Here is a 19,991-nt window from a genome sequence, read left to right as displayed (position 1 = left end):
CTCAGTTGAATTTAAGGATTAAACAACCATATATCTCTTTTAGTAAAGTCTCTAATTTCATTGATCAAGAACTGCTTGCAATGATTTTATTTCTGATAACTTTTTTTACTGTCCAGATATTAAGCAATTTGGATTTAGTCTCAGAGACCCTGTTGTAGAAGAAGTTCTGGCTCTTATGGCAAGAGACGTACAGTCTCCGGAGGTGAGTCTTGATGGAACATGGGATGTGGACAATGTTAACACAGGGTTCCCCAACCTGTGGGCCGCGGCGTACTACTATGTGCACACACTTACCCACACTTGCGCTAGCGCTACCGCCACTATGCAAATGGGGCACTGCGCAGCAAAAACAGTGGTACTAGCAAGAATCACGTGGGCACCAGCACCACCCTGTTTGCGTTGCATGTGCTCATGGACCCTTTTGTGTGCATGCACATGAAATGCTTCCCCCTCCCTTTCCCTCCGGTTCGCCAAACAAAAAAGGTTGGAGACCTCTGTGTTAACACTTATAAAAATTACAGAGGTCAATGGCATTTATTAGCTAGTGCTGAAATGAATCCAGGAGGCCTGCCCCTACTATTTCTTATTGTAACAAAACACAGAAAAATGTTGCAGGATTTATTTTGATGGAATTGCAATAATATCCATGTTTGCAGTAAAACAATATACATTAGGGAAGTTCCTCTATTTTCTCAGCAGAGCAAGCCACTGGAAGAAATCTTATTCTTTTCCTTTGCTTTCCTAAAACGTCTTCACTTGGCATATTTCATCTTCATACACTTCATTCCTAACACATAGCTACCTATTAATAGAAAAAGTAATCTTCCAAGGTGGTTTATGATTCATCATATAATAAGTTAATCATTTCAAAGCTAGTGCAATAGAAATGCCCAGTGCATGCCAAAAAGATATTGAAAATTATATGTACAATACATCAGTGGCCCCCAATCTTATGGGAACCAGGGACCAGTTCCATGGAGGTTTTTCTGAGGACTGGAGAGACCGTGGTTTCACACGCTGACTGCATTCCATGCATGGGTGGATGGGGCTTTACTCGTTTCCATGGCCCAGTTTCTGGTGTGCCATGGAGTGCTACTGGTCCATAGCCCAGGGCTGGGAACCCTGCAATACTAACTACCATATAATATTATAAAAAGAAAGCAATATAGGTATCTTATAGCATATTTATATAATATTAAAATTCTCATTCCAGTATCCTTTAACTGTGTGAAACTGTGCATCATAGGAAAATAATTTTTGAACCAATTTACCTTAAATAGGCTAAGTTACAGAATGTCCAAAATCCAGGACCCATAATTTTCAAGGGAATGAAATTTAAGAACGTTGTGGCTGCTTCAGTGCTATTTGGCTACTGCTATGGTTACATAATTTTTATTTTCAAAGTTCTGTGACAGTTTCCTAGCCAGTCTTGCAATCCCTTGCTTCCTCTCCCACCCAACAGCAACTTGCCTGCTGGAAAGGAAAGAAAGGAAGGGAGATTTCCAATGCTCTCTGCCAGTCTCCATAAGAAAAATAATATGGGAGCACAGATTGTCTAGTATAGTTATAAAATTAGTCTAAAATCTGTAGAAAGTAATGCTAATCTAAAGTGAGTTAAGAAAGTTTAAATGAATTGTGGCATTTAAGAATAACAAATACATAACCATTTTAGTTATATACTATTGTCTATAAATTTCTTACGGTTTTGGAGTTGTAACATCAGGACAGCTATCCTTTAGTCCTTGCTTCATGACCCAACGAGGGGCTGGGATTTCTGTTGCGGAGCGATTACATGACCAGACCACTTAACAACCACAGTTTCAGTAATCCCAATTGCAGTTTTGGAATATGCAGTCATTAGGCTAGCACCTCACACTTCTCCTGCCTTGCTGCACTTGCCTGCACCTACCTGTTCTCCCCCATCTCTGCTTTTTTGACCACTTTGTGTTTTACTGTCTCACCACCTGTATTCTGTTGCCCCTGTCCCCACCCCACCCCAACTCACTGCCATCATTTTCCTCTCACCACTGACAAGATGAGCCACACATGGTCCTTCATGGGGCAGCTGTTCAGGAAGGTTTTGCATAGCTAGCAGTTGCTTCACAAAGGGCCAGGCTGGTTACATCTAATCAGTGGGAGCAAGAAGAGGGCAAAGATAAATTGGGGGCTATGGGGGGCATTGGGAAGTAGAGTGGAGGAAGGCAAAGTGGCGAAAAGGGCAAAGATGAGGGACAAGATAGGCAGCAGGAGGAGTTAAATTGCACTCTGGTTGTAGATGCAGGTCAGCTGCCAAGCATATAATTTTCAGGAAATGAGCATGGGGTTACTGCAACGGTCATAAATTCATTTGTAATCAGTCATAAACAGGACTGGTCATAACTAGATGTAGTGCGATAGTTAACAGTTGCTGAAGGCATGGTTCTTAAGTGAGGACTACTCGTACATCAATTGTGCAGTTGCATTGGTCTGAAAAAATTTAGTTTTTACAGGGACAAATTTACTTCCTTGCATCCTGTAAAATCTTAAGATGATCTTGGTGCTCATTGTGCTTTTGAGAATATGGCTGTTTTGAACAGTAATTTTGCTATTTGGAAAAAAACCCTGAGATATTTATATTGGTTTTTTTGTATTTCTTTCTGATATTTTATATTATATTTATTTCTGATATTTTAGAAAAGTAAGATTTTGGTTTATCATAATGAATAGTTAAATACTCATTTTTACAATAGCTTGCCAACACGTGCTTGGGAGAGTACTATTTCATCAACCGCCTACCAATTCCACCTACTGTTCAACATCTATATGAAGCCACTGGGTGAGATCATTCGTGGTTTTGGGGTCAGGTACCATCTGTATGCTGATGATACCGCTTTTCATCTCCACCCCAAACCACCCCAGTGATGCCCTCGATGTGATGTCCCGTTGCCTGGAGGCGGTTCGGGTCTGGATGGGGAGGAACAGGCTTCGGCTCAATCCCGACAAGACTGAGTGGTTGTACGTGCCGGCCTCTCGGGAAATTCAGGTTATTCCATCTTTAACCATGGGGGGTGAGGTATTACCCCCCGTAGATAGGGCTCACAACTTGGGTGTCCTCCTGGATTCACAGCTCTCCTTGGAAGATCATATTGGAGCTGTGACCAGGGGGGCTTTTGCCCAGGTTTGCCTGGTGCGCCAGTTGCGACCCTATCTGGACCGGGATGCCTTGCGTATAGTCACTCATGCGCTCGTGACCTCTCGCTTAGACTACTGCAATACTCTGTACATGGGGCTGCCTTTGAGGACCACTCGGAGGCTTCAGCTGGTGCAGAATGCAGCCGCGCAAGTTGTGTTGCGGGTCTCCCGATACTCCCATGTAACACCTCTACTCCGCGAGCTGCATTGGCTTCCAGTTGCCCTCCGGGTGAGATTCAAGGTGCTGGTGATGACCTATAAAGCCTAAATGGCATGGGTCCGGATTACTTACGGGAGCACCTGCTGCCGGCGTCAACTTCCCTTCGTCCAGTGCGCTCCCACAGAGAGGGCCTCCTCAGGGTGCCGTCGGTCAGAGAGTGTCAGCTGGCGGCCCCCAGGGGGAGGGCGTTCTCTGTGGGCGCGCCAGACCTTTGGAATCGTTTACTGGTTGAGCTCCAGATGGCTCCTGACCTTTGCTCTTTCCGCCATGACCTGAAAACTCACCTATTTGAACAAGCCGGCCTGGTTTGATGGGTTTGGGGTATTTTAATTGTAATTGTAATTTTAATTAAATTTCTATTGTAATTGGGCTATTCTATTTAATTCTCATTTTAACTTTTGTATATTGTATTTTTACTGCATTTTATTGCCCTGTACACCGCCCTGAGTCCTTCGAGAGAAGGGCGGTATAGAAATTAAATTAATAAAATTAATAAATAAATACTGTCTGCTACGTTAGGGACATGAATTTGCCCCTAAACACTTGAGCGAAGTCTTTCAACTAAAGAATTTATGTAAACACTTAATAGCGATGGGACAGCTCTGTTTTATATTTCTGGATATTTTAATGTAATCAAAAAGTTCCACTGCTGACTGTATCTGACACCTAGGCTTATCTTCTCATATAGCGTATAGTTCAGTAGCAGATGTTTGTCCATGGAGGAATTAATTATGACTTTGGTTCATAATTTACATTACTTCTAGAAGTATATGACAGAGACATAGAGTTTTAAGTATCAAAAAGATGTTATGACAACATACTATAATTATGGAGGCATCCACATTTACCTCCTCTTAGTATGACCCACATTAAAGGCAGTGAATGAATCATTGCAGTGATTAAGCAAGATATGGGAACGTAATTTGCAATTTTACCTCCACCTTCTGCATTAATTCTGCTTGTCAGAAGCCAATTGTGAAGAATGTGAATGGCGATCACAGGATTGCAGGATCCTGCAACAGTTGTAAATGCAAGAACTGGTTGCAGAGTTGGGTTTTTTTACACTATTGTAAAGTGAACAATCATTAAATGAGTCAGTAAGTGAGGGCTACCTGAATAGAAAATTGCATTGGTTGAAAATTAACAAAACAGTAAAAAGTTTTTGTTCCTATTTGTTTACTCACTTTTGATTTACTTGTATTAACAACAGTTAAATACACAAATGCCCTTATAGACAATAAAGATAAATAATCTTAAAGGTAAAACTTTAAAAATCATGGGGTTGGGGGTTGTTGTTTTTTTTTTTTTTTGGTCTTACTCCTGTGTTGGGGGGATTATGTGTGTAGGGGAGCATTATGTGCTAATTATTTTCTATAGACATTTTGGAGAGGCCGTGGGCATGCCACAGTTGGTGGTTTCTCCTATAAAGAAGTGGCTGTCTAGTGCAGCAGACCTAACGCTAATCCTAGCACCACTTTAGCTTCAGATCTGAAATAATGTTCATTGCTAGATCGCTACTGTTGGCTGCAAATGCTTTGATATCTTAATGTTTTACAGACCCAAGTTGCATTTGCTGACTGTGCTGAAAACATAAAATCTCTCCATGAATTAAAGAGCAAGAACATGCAACTCTTCTGGAAAGACACTTCTCTTAATAATACCACAACACTTTTCGCCAGGGCTGGCAGAACACAGGAAGCTTGGTAAGAAAAAATAATATCAATAATTTTTATTTCATTCTGGAGGTAAATCTTGAAATAAACCAACTTACCCCAGGTTCCTGAACCAGAGAAGTCAAGTTTCTGTCTAGCTCAATTGCAGTTACCATTTTTGACTTTGACTCATTTATTCAGTGTAGAAGCGGAGTACAACTTTTTCTCTAAAGAGCCCTCAATTGAAAACTTAAGCCCCAAAGTTGGGGAAGGGGGGAAGAGAAGAGAGAGAGAGAGAGAATATAATGAAAAATCTAGACCTTTATCTATTGTTATGTTTTCTTTTTCCTTCAAACGGTTCCTGGAGGAGGAAAATAGATAAAGGCATGGAGCCTCTTCTCATACTTTAAGGTTGCACCAGAAAGTCCACTAATACTTTAATGGCCTCTGACTGGCTGTCTCATTTCTTTTGCATCCCTTTTAGACTAGAGGCAGGTATATGTAGCATCTGGGCAGAAAAAAGCCTTTATAACTGGCAGTTTTTTTACCAGCATAAATAGAGGTATTGTGGTCTTTTTTTTTCTGCTGTTGCGAAATATTGACTTGTTCAAGGGAAAGGTGTGGGTGAAGCTGCTTACCACACTTAATGAGCCAGTTTCATCTTTATTGATATAATTGTTTCCAAAAGCATCACCAGTCATTATCACCAATGAGAAACTAATTTTTATAGTACTCTTTGTTCCACTACATATTAACTGTTGTTGAAATTACTTAATTTCCATATTCTGCAAACATTTTTACTTTTCCTAGGTGGAATTCTATTTGATTCAATAACTTTTTTTCATTTTCTGGTGGGATTTTGGATTTCCTTGGAGAATTAGTTGTTCTTTTTTTCATTGACTACATAACCTATATTGTCTTGTCAAAAAACAAGATTTGGGATTATAGATTTACAGGTAGTTCTTGACTTACAACTATTTATTTGTGAATGAAATAAACTGCACTGCAAAAAGTGACATACAACTGGTCTTTGCACTTAATGACTCGCAGCATTCCTCAAAGTCACATGATCAAAATTTGGATTCTTGTCAGCTGGCATGTATTTACAATAATTGCAGTATACCTGATCATGGGATCATTTGCAATCTTTCCTGCTGGCTTAAGACAAGCAAAGTCACTGGGGAAGCCAGATTCGCTTAACAACTGCAGTGATTCATTTAACAACTCTGGCAAAAAAAAGTTGTAAATTTGGGTATGAATCACTTAACAACCACTTTATTTAACGACAGAAATTCTGGTCCCAATTATGATTATAAACTGAGGACTACCTATAAGGCATCTTGATGGACTTCTAGTCATACTTTTTCCATTTTTACATTCAAATGGTAATTTTTATTTCTTTCATCTGCAAATAGGAACATGCTGCAGCTTTTTAAAAAACACTCTCAAGTTCCCAGGTAAGCTTTTACCTTTTGACATTTGCCCCTCAGAAGTCCTGATAATAAATATCAATCTTTATTTTCCCTCTGATTTGATTTGTTCATTATCATTCAGTCTCATTCGACCCTTAGCTTTCTCCCGGGTTCGAGTGCTGTTTCCTTCCATGCATTGTCCGGTGATGGCCCAATTCCATCACCAAATAATCAGCTTCTCATTTCCTCAGAATGGTTTTGTTAGCAGAGCAAGCAGAGATATCAGGGGAACTGCTATAGCTGTAGGGGCAATAAAGTCTGAATGCTCTGTAGAAATTTACATCCGCTGCTTGAATGCTGAGATTTTAATTAACCTTTCAAGCTTTTAATTCACCTTTAAAGACTTCTGTATTTTGGTTACTGCAGAGTAGTAGCATCTGGACAGGAAGTGTGTATTTGTTTACCTGTTATTATTAGCATTTGAAAAAATACCTATTTCTTGGTCTATTCAGTGTAGAAAAGAACATTGTGATAGTATTTTCTTTGAAGGGAAAACTGAGCTGCATTGCATTGATAACCTACAGCAATCCTTTTCTTTCAAAACTTTTGTTACAGTATTGCTAATTTCTGTGCTGTGCTGTCACCTTCTTGGATCAGCAGTTTGAAGCCCTAAACTTGTGCTGACGTAGCATAAATAAAGCAATGACCTTTGTATATCATCAGAAGTTCAAGAATCAGAAGGTGATAGCACAAGTCTACTTTAGCAGTTTTTTTCCAAAACAGAAAAATATAATTATTCAAGTTAAACTTTCCTGTCAGTAAATGTGTCCTTTTCTCAAATTAAGATTCCCTACTTAGACTTTTTAGGAAAGCTGTTTTGGCTGGATAGACGCATTCCTGCCTGCTAATGGAACTCATCTAAGTACTTGGATTATGAAGAAGAGGTGCCTTTAGTGTTATGTACAATAAATACTGGGTTATCTGGTTCAGAAAGAACTGATTTTTCTCACATCACAATAGTTTATTAATTATTCAACTTATTCTCCCAATTTCCCCCCTCCCAATCTCTAGGTAGTTTACCATCTCTAGGTAGTTACTATTATAACTTGGCAGATAAAATATTTTCCCATCAAACTATGTTACAGATGCCACTGCAGTATCCGTATCCCTTTTTCCCTTATGCAGCGATTTGACAGTGAAAGAAATGTTCAATTGTATTAAACAAAGTAACCAAGCGGATAAAGCACTTGAACTAGTAAAGCTGACTGCTGAATACGGTATACAATCGACTTCAGTGTTCGCCAAGACAACTCTAGAAGAATTTGAACTCTCTGAAGAACAAAAGTAAGTTTCAGCAAGTATGTAGCTGTAATGGTTACTGCTCAGAACACCTGGAATATATCACTGAAATTCACTGATGTAGCTGGAGTAAATCGTCTTGGCCTATTTTATTTGAATTCATACCCAGTTTTCTACAGGAATTTGAGGCAGAGCACATCCCTTTGCCCATCCCAGTTTAACTGGCAGCAAACCCTCTAGGTAGAAGTAGCGACAAAGAGACTAGCCCTCGCTGTCAGGTGGGTTTCATACTGTGGTTCAGCTTTTCTGTCCTAGCTTGAGATATTTTGATCAGTACATTGTATTCTTTCTTATGCGGGCTCTGCCTTACCCTTTTGAAGCAGACTTTTTTTTTGCCAATAACAAGTTGTAGGTTGTGCCAGCAGTTTGACAGATTTGTAATTGTGCTCATGTGTTGTTGTTTTTTTTTTCTTTCCTTTTTGCAGGAGGACTCTGGATGATATAATAGAAGGAAGCTGTGGTTAGAAATAGGCGTCAGAAAGGAAACCACTTTCTCTTTTCTGAATGAAAAACCAGCTTACCTGGTTTCAGTACAGCTGTCAAGGACTGGCCCGGAAAATTTCTGTGAGCCTTGTACATACCTGTATTATCATCATGTGGATTCTCATCTGATGGCAGTTGGTAGGAAGTTCTAGTTTCACCTGTTTTTGGAGTGTTTGTTCTCATTCTCCACAAGCAGTTTCGAAAACCCAAATTATCTGCCAAAATCCTAGAATTATTTTCTTATTATATTGTATCTACATTTTCCTTAGACGTGCTAATAGTAATAAAGAGTAATCCACTTGCCTCTTTTCAACAAGTGTTTTTTTTATTTGAACCAATCTATTAGAACTAACTAAAGAGCTTTAGAATACAAAAGAGGAATGTTACAAACTTCTGCAAGTGTATGTTTTTCAAATGTATCTCAAAACACTAAACAGATAGCTCAGAATAGAAATAATCACCATTGTTAGAATAGCATGTATTTGTATCAGTGTTGTAATGTAAGTCTGCAGATTTAATGATTTCAAAAGCAGTATGGTGTAGAAAGTATTTTTCTCAATTAAGTACACATTTCGTTTGACAGTGACTACATGTTTGTTTTGGCTTGTTTTGAAATAAGGCTAATTTTGAAAATAGAAGAATATTTTTTTCTATAGAAAGGAATCATAGGATAGGCTATTTCTCCCTTGTTCCAGTAGGCAGAAAAGAATTTAATTCTTGAGGAGGGAGTACCAACCTCTGAATTCACTAATGAGAAAAGTCAGTAGAATTCCAGCTGTGTATCTTGATCCTTCTGGAATTTATAGCCATTGCTGGCTTATGAAGTCCAACATAGCTTGCTGGAAATGTACAAACAAAACATCTCTTACTTGGAATTCCTCTTATCCCAAGTAGATTTGATCATTCTACACTTGTCCAATTAATATTATTCCTTTACAAATGCTCCCTTGGGTTTTGGATAGAACAAAAGCAGCGGTAGCTCCTGATTTCTGTAGAACAAAAAGTTCCTTTTAGAACGAAAATACGATCAGTACAGAAAATTATGAAAATCTTCATCATGATAGTCTTTTTTGGTATCGTCAAAACCAAATGCAGATCCCACAGTGGTAACTTGTGTACTATAAGAAACACTTCACAGAAGTTGTGGGATTCCCAACCATTTGTCTGGAATAGTGAAAAGTGTAAAACCTTACCTGTTAAAAATATTTGGTCATAGATCCAATAATAACCTCTTTAAAGACCAAACTAGGAAAATATTTGTCCCATAGGACAAAAAAAAAACCTGAAGAAAACTCAGAGCTTTTACCTAAAAATTCTAACATTATCAGCTAAAAGAAAAGAGTTGCAAAATATTGAGTTAGAACATGTTCAAAGAAATTGAATTTATTTAAATAGGGAATTTTATGAAAATAGGAATAAAAATTCTAGAATGTTGGCTAGAGCCACACAAGTTAAAAAGGCCAAAACCTGATTGGAGTAATAAAGAATGAAAAGGGACAAAGATGTAACGTGATGAGAGAAAAATTGTTGATATTTCAGATGTTTTTTGAAAAGTTATATAAGGGGAAGGAAATGTGAAGGAAAGTCAGGCATATATAGAAAAGAATTTAAACTGTAAAATTCGAGAATATGATAAAGAAATAATGGAATCACTAATAGAAGAGGAGGAGATACTGGAAGTTATTAATAAATTGAAAATAGGTAAAGCACTAGGGTTAGATGGACTAGGCGCAGAATATTATAAAAATTTTAAAGGATTATTGGTGCCGAAGATGAGGTTAATGTTTAATAAAATAATGGAAGGTGAAATTATTCCAAGTTCCTGGAAGCAATCTCTGATAGAATTGATAGTGAAACCTAATAAAGATCTTACAAACCCAGGATCATATAGACCAATATCCCTTATCAACCAGGATGCTAAGATTTTTACAGCAATATTGACAAATAGATTGAATACATTTATAGAGAATTATATTAGAAATGATCAGTGTGGATTTATAAGAGGCTGACAAATGTCAGATGTAGTAAGAAGGGTAATATAGGTTATTACATAAAGAATCAAAAATTAAAGGCTGGTTTATTAGCATTAGACGTTTTTAAGGCCTTTGATTGTGTGGAATGGCCTACATTGAAGATATTAATAGAGAAGTTAAGCTTTGGAAACAAATTTAGAAAGGTGATAAATCAACTATACTCAGAAAATAAGGCAAGAATAAATGATGGTGTTGCAGAGACAATAACCTTAAGACAGGGAACGAGACAGGGTTGCCCCTTATCCCCGGTTCTATTTGTATTATTGATGGAGGTTTTGGCAAATGCAATCAGGACAGATTAATTAATTGGTGTATATAAGAAAACTAAAATAAATTTATTTGCAGATGATACATTATTAACATTTCAAAATCCCATATAGAAAAGGTATACATTTGAATGAATTTGGGAAATATAGTGGATTCCAAATAAACTGGGAAAAATCAGAAATGATGTTATATAACCTTAGTAAAGAACAAATGGATGTATTGAAAGAAAAATATAAATTAAAAATAGTAGATAGTATCAAATATTTAGGTATCCCAAAAATATTCAAGAATTAAAGAAGATAAATTATGAGAAGTTAAAGATATAAAAGATAAAATGAATAAATATGGAAAAGTAAAATTATCATGGTTTGGAAGAATTGCAGCAATAAAAATTAAAGTTTTACCAAAAATTAATTTTTTGTTTTGGATGATCCCAATTAAGTTTTCGGATCAGGAATTAAAGGAAATACAGAGATTGCTGGAGGTGTATTGTAATGGAGGTAAGAGAGCAAGAATAAGCAAAGCATATGGTATGAACCATTAAAAAGGGTGGGCTGGGTCTTCCAAATGTTAGAAATTATTGGGTAGCTAATCAATTAAGGGTGGTCCCAGATATTATACCAGAGATTTATTATGGAGCGATATAGAATTGAAGGAATTAAGGGTAACATTGGTTTAAAAAGGATATTTAAAAATTGTTAAGAGAATTCAAAATCCCTTTTTAAAAAAATTGATAGAATTATGGAATAAATTGATATATCAGTTAATGCCAGGAATTTAACACCAGTGGTAGAAATGGAGAAATTCCCTAAGATTGAATTGAAAGATTGGATTAGTAAATTTTTAAAAAATCAAGATATATAAATGGGAAGACTGGAAGAGCAAGATAAAGAATATAATACAATTAAAGAATGTTTTATCAGATACTAAATTTAATTGGTTGGATTTAATACAATTAGAGAAATGGATAAAAATGGAAGAAAAAATTGAGGTGAAAGACAGTTAACAAAATTTGAATTGATTATAAAAGAAAGTGAGGAAAATAAATATATAGGTAAAGGAAGAATTGGGAAAATATACAGAATATTAATTGAACTAGAAGATCAAGCAAAAATTTTAAAATTAATTTGGGAAAGATTTAGGAGAAATAAACGATAAAGATTGGAAAAATATTTGGAACAGAAGACTATATAAGAATATGTCAGTTAAGGAAAATGGATATAAAGTGATATGGAGGTGGTACCTAACACCACGTAAATTAAATCAAATAGATGTTAAATATACAAATATTTGCTGGAGGTGTGAGAAAGAGATTGGCACATATAAACATATGTGGTGGGATTGTGATAGTGCACAAAAGATGGGACATAGTGTTTAGGGAAATTAGAGAACTTTTGAAGGTAAATTTAGATATGTCACCAAGGATTGCATTACTGTTACTGGCGGAAAAACAAGATATAAATGAAGGAAAAGAATTGATTGTAAATTTGATAATGGCAGCTAGATTAGTGATGGTTAAATATTGGAGACGGAATTGGGTTATTCAAGAAATGAGTGGTATAATGAAATATGGAATATGGCAATAACAAATTAAATTTAAAAAAGGGATGATTAAAGTAAATAATTATAATGAAATATGGAATGATTTTATAAAAACAGTCTTGGTGGAAGGCAAAGGGAATAAACCTCAAGAATATATACTGTTTTGGAGGGGATAAGGGCACAATTGAAACATATATGATATATTGTTAGTTGTTATAAGAGAAGAAATATAAGTAATAAAAATGGTCTCCAGGGAGGTGGGTGCACTGTAGTATTTGTGTTTTTATACTGTTTTTTATTTAGATTTATATGTGTTATGTTTGTATTATTTGTATTTGAATAAAATAAAAAAATAAAAAACCTCAGTGCTGTTATACCAACAGCATAGGAGCAAGATGACTGATAAACATACTTTGTGCATCCACAGAAAGATGAAAAAATAGTGGCATTCTAACCAAGGTCACATAATTGCAAGACAGTTAGGTATTGTTGTAATTACGCAGTCCTTGGTTCCTTTTGAGCTTTGATGTTTCCCATTGTTTTACTGCACAGCTAGGTAACAGTGTGAGTCGGGCACTCCTTATTGGGTGCCTATCTTTTGTTGGGAGTACAGAAGAGAACATCATCACCTGGGTATCCATTTCTTTGACTTACATGCCTAACTGTTCAGTCTCTTGATTTTTTGAAATATTTTGAGCGTTTTCTGAGGGCTGGACTGGATGTCTCTCATTTGATATCTAACTTGTTTCTGTAGTTACAGAATCAGTATTGGTGATAAATGGGGTGAAAATTAATGAAAATATAACAGTGTTGAGTGTACCATCTTTAGTTTCAAGAAGCCAGTGTTCTGTTTTTTGGTTGTTCATCTGCTCTAAACTACTCTTCCTTTTAAGTTCATTTCCTGATCCCCAAAACTGGCATGTTTAGGGAAGGTGAGAGCCACCAGGGTAGTAAGGAGGTGTGTTAATGCGACACCTATTAATGCTCATGTTGCTACATATTGGACTAAAGGAAGCTTAATAGTTAGAAGAGTATTGCAGGCTAACTGGTGGCGCAATGGCTAGAATGCAGTATTGCAGGCTAAGTGCCCACAGCCTGGAGTTTGATCCTGACAAGGTTCAATGTTGCCTTAGCCGTCCATCCTTCCGAGATTGGTAAAATGAGAACCCAGACTGTTGACATACAGCTCAGAGTGCTGTAAAGCACTATGGGGTAATATATAAGTCCAGCTGCTATTGCAGTTATCAACCTTAGTTAAACCAATCAGTGCTGCCAATGTTTTGTCCCAGTGTCTAAAGGTAGAGCAGGCTGGATAGAGAGAGTAACAAATTCAGGCTCAATTTTACCAAGACAAAGTTCTTGTGGGTATTTTGGTTACCCAGTCTTAGATGATTTCTATAGTCAGTTTTAGAAGGACCATTTCCTATTCAGGACAAGTGTACAGATGGAATTTCCTTGACCAGCAGCTGCTGATTGAAGAGCACGTGCCAACTATAGCTTAGAAGGTCTTTGCAGAGGTTCTTCTGTACCAATAACATCAGTTCCTGGACTAGGAGCCCTCTAGTTACTTATGTGCTGGTCACCTAATGTAAGGATTTATAATGGGTTGTGAGAATAACCTTAGAAGACAGGAAGAAAACTTCTCTATGGAGATTCTCAGTCATCCAAGTCATAGTTGTATCTGAAGTGCTTTTTTCTCCCCCATCCTATCAGAACCTATCCTTTCATCCCTCCGCCATCCAGTCTCACTTGTCAATAACTATCCTTCCATCCCTCATGCTAACAGAACTGATGAAGCTTCTTGGATGAGAAATGTTTTCTTCTTCCTCAAGGAAAAAAACAGTCAAATTGTCTTTTGAAGAAAAAAGCGCCTTTGAGACACTTAGAAGCTTCATTTAGTCCAGTATCCAGCAACATGAGCATTAATAGGTGTACCGTAGCATGCCACATTATGCCACATTATGCCACATTATGCCACATTAACACCTCTGCTTCATGAGTTGCACTAGTTGCTATTTAATTTCTGGGTATAATGGAAGGTGCTGTTTACAACTGTTTACAAATATAAATCCTTTTCTGGCATAGGCATGGCTCTTTGAGGGATCATTTATTTTCAGTAATTTTCCCATCGTTAGAATAACTCCATATCCCGTTGGTCAAACACTGACATGATGAAACCCAGAAAGGAGGAATATTTCTCCAGACACAAGGCCTAACTTACTTTCATTTTAAAATGTTTTTAAAATGGCTCTTCTTCCAAGCCTTGGTTAGGGTGGTGAGCATGTCCTAAAATTGAATTGGTTTTCTTTCAACATTTTTTGTTTTCTGCTTTATAATTTTGCATTGTTTTTATTGTCATAAGCCGTCCAGATTCATCATGTAGTCAGGTGGCATTATAAATCTTGTGCAACTGGACAGTATTGGCTATTTTAAGATATATACATACACACACACACACACACACATATTGTCTTTGAGTTAATCTTGACTCTCAATGACTGCTTGGACGAATCTCATTTTTTCAAAGTGGTTTGGTCATTGCCTCCTTCCTAAGGCTAAGAGTGTGTGACTGGCCTAAGGTCACCCAACTGGGCTTTGTCCCTAAGGCAGCATTAGAACACAAGTCTCCCAGTTTCTAGCCTGATGCCTTAATCACTAGTTAAGTGAAGAGAAATATGGGTTGGAGATTTTGAGAAGGGTTGGGTGATGCTATATTAATGTAGATTGTTATTTTGAGGAGAATTACTCGAAGTATTCCACAGCAAGTCCAAAGATTGCTCTCAGAGGTGCTGATTAAAGTATGGCTGAACACGGCAAAATAGAGGCAGGAATTTTCCTGCCCTTTTGCAAATATTGCAGAAACTAAATATAGAAGGAAAAGGCCTGGCAGTGTAGAGTAGAAATCAGATTCCCTATTCTTTCAATTATTTCTTTACATATTCTGAAATTTGCTCAGCTCTTTTTCTTCCTATCGGATACTGGAAGCCAAACCACCCATGTAAATGGAGCCAATATTTCTTCAGAGCCATCGGAGTGTCATAGATGTGACCTCAACTTATTTCAAGACAATGTAGTCTATCTTACAGAGTTGGCCTACTCATCTAATGACAGCATTTGCTCTCAATAGGGTGATATTATATATTGTTTTCAACATAGGAATAAATGGAAAAACTTTCTAATCGATTTTGAACACAAATACTGGAGAGAGAAAAATAGTGGTGTGGCCTTGCTTGCTCCAGAATTAGCTTTCAGAGCTTGTCATGCAGAATTTTCTTGGGAGAAATAATTTTTGGATCAAAATTTCCATAAAGGAACACTTGTGAAATGTACCATTGGTAAAAGCACACATTATATGAAAATAAAAAATCTATCAACACCAAATAGGAAATATTTATATTTCCACTTTGGAAACAGATAAAGGGAAACAGACAGTTTCCACATAATTTTATGCATTTTTCATCTGCTTCTGACAAAATTTGATTGTGTTCTTTTTAAATCTACATTATCCAAGCAGCAGTGAAAAATAAATCTTTTAAATATCATTTATTTAATTGAGCCAAATGGCAAATCAGTAAGAGGTTATAAACATTATTTGGTGGGTTCACAAGCTCAATCAGTAATACCTGAAAATTGTGTTATGTAGATAAAAACAAAAAAACACATTCCAGACATGATAAATGGCTGAAGGAAAAAATGCAAATGCAACAGGTGCTAAGATTTAGAAAAGTACTAGAAGATGGAACTTTTTTCCCAATGATGATGAGTTTCTTTTTATGGTTTGGAACCAACTCAGGTCTCCCACCAATTCCCAGTACTGTTGCAAATCTTGTATGTTGGTTGACTAATATTAAAGATATAGGAGTCCTGCATAGCTGGCTTATATTAGTCCACCTGAGTTGTTCCCAAGCCCACAGCACTAGCATAGGTAGTCAGGATATCCACCACTTGTTTTGTCTCCAGGGTCATCCGAGCTTCATTCAGCCAGTCCTGTGCCACCCTTCTGGGTTCTCCTTTCAGCTGATTGACAAATTTAGCTGCCAATTCTAAGTCTCCATGTTCAATGCAGTAGTATGCATAAGAGAGCAACTTAAATGTGTCCAGGTCTTCGGGGCCAAGCTCAGTTGGTGGCTTCAGCTGCTGAGGATAAAACAAGAGAAGGGACTGCAGATAAGACAGAAAATACTGATACAAGCTGTTTCTTGTTTCATCTATCAACGCCACTCTTTTAGCCAGCTTCTGGACTATATGAAAGCGTGCCCTTAGTGCCTCTTTCGTATATACCCCACGATTGAGTGATTCTTGAGGAAGGGTAGCTGTTAAGGCCTGCGTGAATGCATCGTCAGGACAGCTGAGTTGGATGGACTGTACTGCATCCTCCAAAGGCTCTGTGGGTCTATCCCCGGCAGCAGTTTCCATGCTTTGCTTTAAAGCTTCGACTGAAAGCCACAACTGATGGGCTTTCCTGGCTTCTTCTGCAGCAACCACGTGGCCTGTAATATAAAATCCCACACATTTAATGGAAGGAAAATAAACTCCAGAACGCATAAACATTTTCACATTCTAAATCAGTAGATATGCCCGAATTTATAACGCATGTACCTCGTCGGCTCATAGCATCTTACAGTGAAGCTAAACCACTGACATGAAGAGTGACAGAAATAATTTTATTTTCTTTCACTATTCTAAAATAAGAGATTTTGAGAGGCCAGGCTATCTGAAAATTGCCAAGCAACTGAGCTGTTGTTGCTCTGCCCCTTTAAGACCCCTCCCTAGCTAGCCCAACAGCCCAGCAAACAGCAGCTATAAAAGCTGAGCAGTAGAGCGGGTGGTGGCAGTGGTGGGTTGTTGGGACTTGTTCTGGGAGTGAGAAAGGAGATGGTTTCTGTTACTTGATGGAAATGGAGCCACCAGAAGCAGTCTTAAGGCTAAGAGACAGAAAAACTGTTCTTCAGCAGTTGGTCTCACCAACTTGTAGTAGTCTACTACTAGAAGTGGAAGTAGATCTGGAGGTGTAAGAAGCAACTGTATTACTTGTGTCCTCGTGTGTGGGTTGCCTAAACGCCAAGGGGGCTTGTGTTGTCCCTCAGGTGTTCCGGCAGCCCACTGACTTTGGATGTAGATAAAAGAACTGGTGACAGTTTAGGGGTTTTTTTTTGTAATAAGCCACTGTAAAAATGTATTTGAATTATCTGACTTACCCGGCTGTGTTAAAAAAGATACTGACAAATACAAGAAGGGTGTTTTGTAATCCACTCAAGCTCATTACTGCCAATAGATATTTAAATTGCTTTCTTCAGCATTACCTGAAGAGACTAAGAACTGAAACTAAGATAATTTGCATATTCAGTGGGCTCACACTATTCCATTGCATTATTTGTTCAATTTATAGTTTGTATAAGAAGTGGAGCCTAACAAGGCATTGTGTTGTAGCCTACAATATCTCCCACTCTCAGGTAAATCTACTGATGGCCAAATAAACAGCAGCTACCTCTTTTATTTTTCCTTTTAAAAATGGTGTACATCTAGTACAAATATACTACCACTTTTGTAGAATGGGTGAAATAAAACTATATAAAATTACTACTAAAATAAAACTAAAATAATAAAAGCACCATGGACACAAAGGAAGTTTTACAACAATTGATGAGCCAATGGAAGTTGTACACCCTTGCCTGAATATGTTATGCAAATGCGATCAACTTTAACTTACTGCAAGAAAATGTATATATTCAAAAGCCACATTTTAGAATAGTGAACAAATCCAGTAGAAATGCTTGCTGCTTTTCTATTGCTATATGGCTCTTGCGTTAAAATAGCTTACAAAGTATTAGATCACACTGTGGATAAATTGTTTTTCATTCCAATTTTGCAACTAAATTTGAAATAGAATAAAGCTGGAAGGGAGCTTGGAGCTTCTAGTCCAGCCGCCTGCTCAAGCAGGAGAACCTATACTGTCTCAAGACAAGTGAATGTCCAGTCTCGTCTTAAAAATCCCCAGTGATGGAGCGCCCACGATTTCTGGGGATAAGCTGTTCCACTGGTTGATTGTCCTCACTGTCAGGAAGTTTCTCCTTAATTCCAGGTTGCTTCTCTCTTTGATCAGTTTCCAACCGTTGTTTCTCGTCCTTCCCTCTAGTGCTTTAGTAACGCGACCCATTCTTGTTTGTGGCAGCCTCTCAGTTACTGGAACACTGCTATCATGTCTCCCCTAACTTTAAAAATGCTTTTTAAAGTTAAACTACAAAATTTAAAGTTTTCAATTTTTAAAGTAAAAATAAAAATTCAGGTGCTTGACAATTGGCATGAATTTGTTTCATTTTTATTTATATTGTGTTCATTTTTATACACAATTTAAGGTGGCTAACATAACTAATACTTCTTCCTCCTATTTTCCCCACAGCAGCCCTGTGAAGGGAATTTGGCTGAGAGAAAATGACTGATAAATCATCTAGCTGGCTTTCATGGCTAAAGCGGAACTAGAACTTCCTCATATCTTGCTTTATAATCAGATGCCTTAACATCTGGCCTGATAGTAACAAGAATGTTGGTGGGAGTGTCCTGCAGTCATGTGATTGCTATTTATGGCTTTCAGCCAACTTTTGACAAGCAAAGTTAAGAGAGGAAGCTGTATTTGCTTAACTGTGATTCACTTAATGACAATGCAAAAGGAAAATAAGGTGTGACTCAGTTAATGACCACCTTGCTCAGCAACAGAAATGACAAAAATTGTAAATCACAGGATTACCTGATTTGGCATACAATTTAATTCTTCCACAGAGTTTGAAAGTTTCCCATTAGAAATGAAAGAGCAATCAGCAATCCAGTTTGTTTATAAATACTAGGCCATTTTACCTATTCTAACTCATGATAAACGTTCTGGTGCAGAACTAGATTGTTAAAATGGAATTACCCTCTGCAAAACAAGCAGATAAATAAATGAGCCACCCAGATTTTACTAAAGATAGCACATTCCTGTTACAACTTTACATATTGCACTCACTTTCAACTGCCTGTTCGATTCCCCTCAGCCTGGCATAGGCTGTATTGATATCCAGAGTGAAGTTATCAATCTGTTCCTGATGAAGACGTTTATGTTGAAGTTCTTGTTCAGTGAGTTTTTCAGATAAATTCTGGGGGGGGAAAAACTTGGTGAAAAAGTGTTCACATTATGAGGGGCAAGGTTAGTGCTGTCTGAGCTTGGTTATTTTCTTGTAGACGTTTGATTACCAAAACTAGGTATCAGCATCAATTCTAATAAGGAGTAATTTACTCTCATTTATATTCTAGTGGCTTACCCTGTCAAGGACTCCTAATTTCAATCCTGAGCTACAAGTCTTTGCTTTATTGGTATTCTCATTATATTATGTCCATGTTTGCAAAGCATACTTGCATCCTTAATCTTCATGCAGAGTAGACCATCTTAAGGAAGAATCTTCTGACATTCAGCAGAATACATTTTCTATTCTCCATATATTCAAGAGCACTAAGAGTTTTAATGTCATGGAGACTCAACTTCAATTTTTATAAATACCAGCCAGTAGGGACTAGTCATGTGGAGCAGAAGAGCAGACTAAAATGATAACAGACTGAAAAGTTAATTTGAAAGTTGCCCACTTAGACCAATGCTCAAAGTTCTGAGGCTGCAAAAGCAAGGCTACAGCACCAAGATCGCACAGAGATGAATTTCCCAATTTCCTAATTGTAACGTATATTTTATAGCAATATTCATCTCAAATGACTACTCCCCAAAGGAAAAAATGTTAAATTTATGTTTAAAAACAATTATGAAAGATCCTATCCTACCAAAAGATAAAACATTTACTCCAAAGATTATCTGCTACTTTATACTTTT

The 19,991-nt window shown here is 37.3% G+C and overlaps 2 protein-coding genes across 5 annotated transcripts in view; one reads left to right on the top strand and one right to left on the bottom strand.

The window, feature by feature from the left end:
• PTCD3 (pentatricopeptide repeat domain 3) overlaps positions 1-12,538 on the top strand; it is a 38,608-nt gene extending 26,070 nt beyond the window's left edge. For both annotated transcript variants that reach the window (XM_083378527.1, XM_083378526.1), the window contains exons 20-24: positions 117-202; positions 4,949-5,094; positions 6,459-6,500; positions 7,641-7,799; positions 8,240-12,538. In XM_083378527.1, coding sequence (XP_083234653.1) covers positions 117-202; positions 4,949-5,094; positions 6,459-6,500; positions 7,641-7,799; positions 8,240-8,279 — 473 coding nt within the window. In that variant the 3' untranslated portion in view covers positions 8,280-12,538. The remainder of the gene's footprint in view (positions 1-116; positions 203-4,948; positions 5,095-6,458; positions 6,501-7,640; positions 7,800-8,239) is intronic.
• Positions 12,539-15,666: 3,128 nt separating this feature from the next.
• The window catches only part of IMMT (inner membrane mitochondrial protein), a 36,536-nt gene continuing 32,211 nt past the window's right edge, over positions 15,667-19,991 (bottom strand). For 2 of the 3 annotated variants that reach the window (XM_083378523.1, XM_083378524.1), the window contains 2 exons: positions 19,140-19,269; positions 15,667-16,629 (listed from right to left, as the gene is read on the bottom strand). In XM_083378523.1, coding sequence (XP_083234649.1) covers positions 16,022-16,629; positions 19,140-19,269 — 738 coding nt within the window. In that variant the 3' untranslated portion in view covers positions 15,667-16,021. The remainder of the gene's footprint in view (positions 16,630-19,139; positions 19,270-19,991) is intronic. The other variant, XM_083378525.1, reaches the window with a different exon arrangement.

The sequence above is a fragment of the Vipera ursinii genome, assembly GCF_947247035.1.
Source record: "Vipera ursinii genome assembly, chromosome: Z".
Lineage (NCBI taxonomy): Eukaryota > Metazoa > Chordata > Lepidosauria > Squamata > Viperidae > Vipera > Vipera ursinii.
Note: the sequence above shows the minus strand (reverse complement) of the source record. Positions and strands in the feature narration are given on the sequence as shown.